Source organism: Amphibalanus amphitrite, unplaced genomic scaffold (assembly GCF_019059575.1).
Source record: "Amphibalanus amphitrite isolate SeventyFive unplaced genomic scaffold, NRLGWU_Aamphi_draft 000043F_arrow, whole genome shotgun sequence".
Classification (NCBI taxonomy): Eukaryota; Metazoa; Arthropoda; class Thecostraca; order Balanomorpha; family Balanidae; genus Amphibalanus; species Amphibalanus amphitrite.
The window spans coordinates 162,469-168,711 of NW_024881539.1; the positions used below are offsets into that span (position 1 = coordinate 162,469).

General features: G+C 41.8%; 1 protein-coding gene across 1 annotated transcript; it reads right to left on the reverse strand.

The window, feature by feature from the left end:
• Positions 1-878: 878 nt before the first annotated feature.
• On the reverse strand, positions 879-5,396 carry LOC122377002 (ragulator complex protein LAMTOR3-like). The gene is made up of 5 exons (XM_043356964.1): positions 5,082-5,396; positions 3,791-3,825; positions 3,410-3,468; positions 2,616-2,749; positions 879-1,595 (listed from the first exon to the last, which is right to left on the reverse strand). Exons 1-5 carry the CDS (start codon positions 5,094-5,096, stop codon positions 1,458-1,460), a joined length of 381 nt encoding a protein of 126 aa, XP_043212899.1. The 5' UTR covers positions 5,097-5,396; the 3' UTR covers positions 879-1,457.
• Positions 5,397-6,243: the final 847 nt, after the last annotated feature.

Below are 6,243 nucleotides of genomic sequence, written 5' to 3' on the forward strand. Positions count from 1 at the left end.
TTTTTGCAGATAACGCGACAGACAGTGAAGCTAGAGCTTCAAAAATGGTGTCGTTGTGTTCTTCTTCATCAGCCGAGTCGAATGATATGCAATATGATGCATTAAGGTAAAAAGAAAAATAAATTTTAAGGAATTTTGAAATACACATTTTTTGTCAATTTTGCATCACGATTTTCATCGACCTGTACTGAATATGTAGTAGACGCTAGCTAAAATACCAGTAGTGACATAAACTCTAAGATGTCCAGAGCTAATCAGTACCTTAATATTTCACTTTCCGTTAATATTTGGAAAACACATAATGGTTTCATCAACTCGTTGTAAAGCGCTGGGGAGGTGGCCGGCGTTACCCCTATGCCGGGCTTACCTCAGAAAAATCAACACTTTTTTTAAAACTCGATTTCCTCAACCTTATACTTATTCCACGAAACCGAATTTTTGGGAAAACACGGCCAATGAACTTAGCTAGCTAGCAGGATATCAACATGTTATACAGCACGTATGGTATGTAATAAAAATGAAAAAGAGCTTACTATGCCGGGCTTCCCCCGGCTTCCCCTATCACCCGTAGATATGTGCATAGAAAAAGTTTGCAAGCAAAAAGTTGGTATGCAGTGGCTTATATCCAATAAAGTAGTTACCAAGCATGATTAGAAACGGCATCAGTTCGTGGAGGAGAGTATGGCACGCGAGCATTATGTAGGCAAATGTTAAAGGCTGTCAACGCCAACGCTGCAATTAGTACATTGAGAAGAGAAAACAGCGAAAGAGATGAAATGCCATAATGCCGATAAGGACAAAGGACGCTCAAAGCAACGCAGAAAGACGAGACAATGCTTCGGCCAGGTCCGTATAAAACTTCGACAATCGAACACATGTCAATCGATTACATGTATTAGTCGATTTCACATTTGCAGATGGCATAATGCACATAAACCTTAACAGCTTATCATACACAAAAGTTCTCACGATATTTAAATCCCCAAGACAGTAAAGCGTTTACCTCGCTAACCCAATAAAATATACGGGCTGGCCAGCCACGACCACGATTACATTCCCCGTCGTAACTTGTCGGGAACTACGGTGGTTCCAAACAGCCGAGCATGAGCATACGCCATACACCCTCTCGAATACAGCTGGATAAACGTTCAGCGAGCACAAGGCGAACGCTTCTCAGTTCTGACCATGTGCCCCTGAGTCAGAGAGAGCACCGAATGCAACGACTCTCGGTGTCAGCCGACGTCTGGAGACCTCGACAGAGACGCTAACGCAGTAACACCGCATACATCGGCTCAAAATTGGCACTGTTGGGCTGCCATCTGCAGTGACCGGCCGTCCTAGTTAGTTCCACTAGTAGCCGCGGCGCGGCGCCACCGTCGGTACCCGCTTCTCCCGTCCGTGAGGCCGACCCTCGCACTCCCCTCACCCTCACCGGCGAGCGCCGCTAGACTCGGAGCTCAGTGGGGCCGCACCAGGGGCTGCAGTCTCTGCAGCAGCGGCTCCAGCGTGACGTCCAGTGAGGACAGGTAGCCCGTGTTGGCCGAGGCGGCCGCCACCACCGTCAGAATGACCGGGTCCAGCCGAAACTGCACCACCTGCCGAGCGCAGTACCAACGGTAATAACGAGAGCTGTGTGGACCACTGTGTGGTTACAACGAGTACAGGCCGGTTAAAGGTAGTGCAGTTCGGTTAAAACTAGCGCAGTTCGGTTAAAGCTAGCGCAGTACGGTTAAAACGAGCGCAGTACGGGTTTGGTCACGTCACAGGTCTGACATGACAGACCTGCCACATCCCAGTAAGAGCTTAAAATTAAAATAGTGACGTCATATAACGAATTAAATACGGTAACCCAGTCACGTCCTATTATGAATACGGTAACCCAGTCACATCTTTATATGAATACGGTAACCCTGTCATGTCACAATATGGATACGCTAGCCCAGTCACATTAAATTACGAATACGGTAGGCCCGTCACGCCTTAGAGAACAAATACGGTCACCAAGTCACATCACATTATAAATGCATGATCCAAGCCACGTCAAACTATAAACTCTATAACCCGTATAACCAGTACCAGTATGAACTGAATACAGAAACCCAGTCATATCACAGAATGATCACTAATTATGGCAGCAGTCATGTCAACTATGAACAATATGAAACTGGAAGTAAGGCCATATCACCGTCAAAGCACGGCAACCCATTTACATCAGTATAATTAGAGGTCAGTCACACCCAGTATAAGCATTGTAGCCTACATACGCACCCACATCAGTCCACTGGACTCCAGACGTGACTGCTCGGGTCATTAATATAAACCACCAAGGTACAGGTTACGGATATAATAGCACCACACGATGCCAATGACGTCCATTAGAAAACCACAGTCATGAGCGTTACTGGCATACCTACAACTGAAACAACCGTATCGATCGCTATGACAAATAAACCCTACATTTTTTTACACGTTTCTTGGAAGAAAACGACGGGCGTCAGTTAGAAAAAAATAGACATACTAGCACGCCAGAACTTCTGTTCCATGATGCTTTTTTGGCATGCTCATCGAACCAGTAAAAAATGGACACTGCACGTAGTTATCTTATGAGGACATACCTGGTGTTTTGAGTACATATGGAAGATCTTCTTGTTCTTTTCCATGTTCATTTTGGCTGCCTGGTCCGAGAGAACGGAGAATGCCGACAGGTATTTGACGCCCATCGCACTCTCAGGACATGCCGGCGTGGAGACTGCGGTACAGAGGAGAAAACAATGCTCAGAACTCAACAAAATGCTCTGTGCGTACAGTCTCTCTTGAAAGTACTGCGTTTCGGCGCGATGGATCCATCAAGCCCGGCCGAGAAAGGGCTGCTAACTTTGAGAGCCACCGCATCAATTGACCTCGAGGATGGATGAGGATGTCAATTGGTTCAGTGGCTCTCAAATTTAGCAGTGGTTACACGGTCGGGCTTGATGGATCCACCGCAACGATGCGCGGTACTTTTAAGACTGACTGTACAGGACAGGCCGGCGGGGAGACTGCGGTACAGTGTACCATGGTTCTACCCATTCAGTAAAATCTATGTAACCAAAATCAAAAGGTCTTTGTGACAATGTCAATGCAGACTTCATAGGGTCATAGCACACTTCAAACAATTTAAATGAGTATTTTTCTTTACAAAATATGAATGCAAATATTCTGTTTTTCAAGTATTTCACCTGAATGTTGCTTTTGCCTTTTTGCATTGGATATGCATAAGATTTGGGTAATGAATGGTGGCCTAAAACAGCATATGAGAATATCTGATCGAATATGGATAAAGACAGAAGATTACTATACAACCACTGAATGATAACTTCATTCAGCGGGCAATATGACAATGCTTGTATGAATAAGGTAACCCACATACCTTTGACAATGCAGCATCCATCCTTGTCATGGATTGCAATGCCCTCCACCCCATGGTCTCTGTGAAAAGGGACAGGAAAGGCAGGCGAAATTAACATAAAAGGTACCTATCATAGAAAGATAAGCATGAACATAAATTGTAATAATGTTACACCTACCCAATGTTAGCAGCATGGATAAAACACGACATTTTTCTTTGAAACTAATTATCAAGTATATTTAATTCAACTCACTTCAGTAATATATAAAACTGAAGCATAGGATCTATTTTTACATTAAATTATATAAATACTTTCCTTAATTTGCAATTTAAAAGGGATAATACAACCAAGCCAGATGAAAACTAAGCAACCAAAATTTACTGATTAAATGCCTTTCTTACCCATTCAAGATGTTTTCCAAGTACTTCTTAGCATCCTGAAACACAAGCAGTATATAAATGACAATGCTGAAAAATGGAGCTCAGCAGGAGTATAGAGAACAGTGACAGAGGGATGCTTTCACATTCATACATTCAAGTTAAGAACTACACAAAACAAGTGTGAACACCATTTCAAAAGCATTCTGACTACCAGTCACATCTTGCTGATTTATTTAAATACCACTGATACCTATATTACTAAAACAGCTGATATGGGGAGCAAATTATTAGCATTCCACCTAATAAAGTTGGTAGGCTGTTGTCTTTGATTTTTTAAATTCATGTGGCCATTAGCATCTGCTAGAAATGGATAACACAAAAAACTGTTGAAAAATTTCAAAAATTTCACTCAGGCAAAACAGGTCAGATCTTAGTTAAATTGTAAATTGGGACATTTTCACTCTCAGGAATTTCAGTCATGCTTAAATAAAAAATATTTGATTTATGTCTTGATCGCACATTAAAAATGTGTTAACACTTGATATATACCTTCATCCTACAAAAAAAAAAATAATATGGGTGCTCCCATGGCAAATCTAAAAAACTATCAGATGAGCCTCAAAAGGAGTTCTTTTTCAGAGTAGTTATGGAAACATTTTTGGAAGGAAGTCAGCTGTTTGTGGGCAGCAAAGGATGAGGATTTAATGAGCACTTATATTGATTTTGAGATAAACATTGTGTTCAAATAAAAAATTATGGATATCAGAAAGTACTATTAAAATACCTCATCCTCCTCAACCCCTACAATGATTTCAAGGCCCTTCAAATCTCATTCAAATTCATGCAGAACAAATTCAAGCTTGTATTAGGTACATGTGCCAATGCGTGTCTATCGGAGCCTCATCTAGAAATCCATCATTCGTTTCAGACGAGGGAGTTGGGAATGGTGGTGGTGAGATGAGGAATTAAGATGACCTAACAAGAGCTTAGAGGAGTGACCGGAATGATTTTTCGAAACAAGAGGTTGGAGAGGCTTAATGTGAAAAGAGATTGGAGCAGCCTCAGGAACAGAAGCATATACCTACTAATTGTGCAGCAAGCACTCACTGGGATGTTCCAGTTAATCCCAGGTTTAGCCCACAGATTCCACTGAATGCCAAGCAGAATGCACAGCCCCTAACCCACCTTAATCATGTGTTCGCCTAGCTTGCGAACACATGGTGAAGATGGAAGTAAATGCAAATAGTAACAAAGAGCAAAACTTTTAGTGAGCTTTAAAAAAACCGGAAAAGTTAAGCCACCACCTCCTCACCTCAAATGCAGGCATTTTGATAGTATATGGTTTGAGTAATTAAAATAAAAGGCTCAGGTTTGAAGTCATGGACAGAATCTGGTCCCAATGCCGTTGTTAGATTAGGGCACGTGAAGTGGGTCCCAAACAAGACGTCCCAACATAAAAGAAACTGGCCTTCCAATGAAAATGGAATATATTCAACGCTCTATGAAAACTGTGGAAATTGCTATGAACCTCAATTTGAGTTACTTATATTTTATGCCCTAGTTACACAGGAAAAACGCGTATGCAAGAACGACTATTCAGGAATATGGCTTTGTTGTGTTCAATTACACTATACGCGTCCAACAGCTTACGTGAATAAACAAATGAGCGAGTATGAAGCTAGTAGTAGCAGAAGTACAGCTATTTGATTGGGCGTACGGCAGACGTTCGTTTCTAGTATGTGCAAGTTAGAACAGAATAATGCACAGTATTATGGATCACTTGCGCGCTTAGTGTCACCTCCAATAAGCCCAGCTTTATATTACTGCTAATATTGTTTCGAAGTTTGCTTCGAATGGTCCTCGATTATTTGGGAGAACTGAAGGCTGAAGGTGACGTTGTCTATTTTTCATTAGTCTCATGAAACTGGTGAATCATGAACTTACACGCAAAGTAGGAGATATATACCTAATAAAAGTTACTTTTATAAATGACTTATTTTTTCACATTTTTTTTCTTCTTATTTCACTGCCGAGATGGTTTCTAAGTTTTTTTTTTAATGAAATTCATAATATAGATTAGCTCCATTGCAATTAAATTAAGTTACAATAGAAGCATTTAAGACTGAAAGTGATTTTTGGATATTCAATTGATAAATACATTACTGCAAGTGTGAATGGGATTTATATTTTATGCAAGCTCTGGATTTTGTATAGGTAAATCGTACATTAATATAATGACGATGTTACGGTTTTGTAACCTTGTGACCTGACCTGAGGCCCGTGACACTGGCGGATCCAGGGAGCATTTAGGGCCATGTCCTAACCCCAAAGCCCGTTTGCCCCTGTAAAATACCCGACTTTTAACAGTACGCCAATGGCCGTGCATGGAAAAAAGGGCCGTTTCGGCCACTTGCCCCCCCCCCCCCCACGTCCGGCTGGGTCTGCCAATGGCCCCTGGGACCTTAAGCTTTTCG

What these genes read in the sequence shown, in the direction of transcription:
- LOC122377002 (XM_043356964.1), bottom strand. An exon ending in TTGGAAAACATCTTGAATGG is followed by an intron (nt 3,469 to 3,790) that starts GTAAGAAAGGCA and finishes CCCTTTTCACAG; the next exon opens with AGACCATGGGGTGGAGGGCA. An exon ending in ATATGTACTCAAAACACCAG is followed by an intron (nt 1,596 to 2,615) that starts GTATGTCCTCAT and finishes TGCGCTCGGCAG; the next exon opens with GTGGTGCAGTTTCGGCTGGA.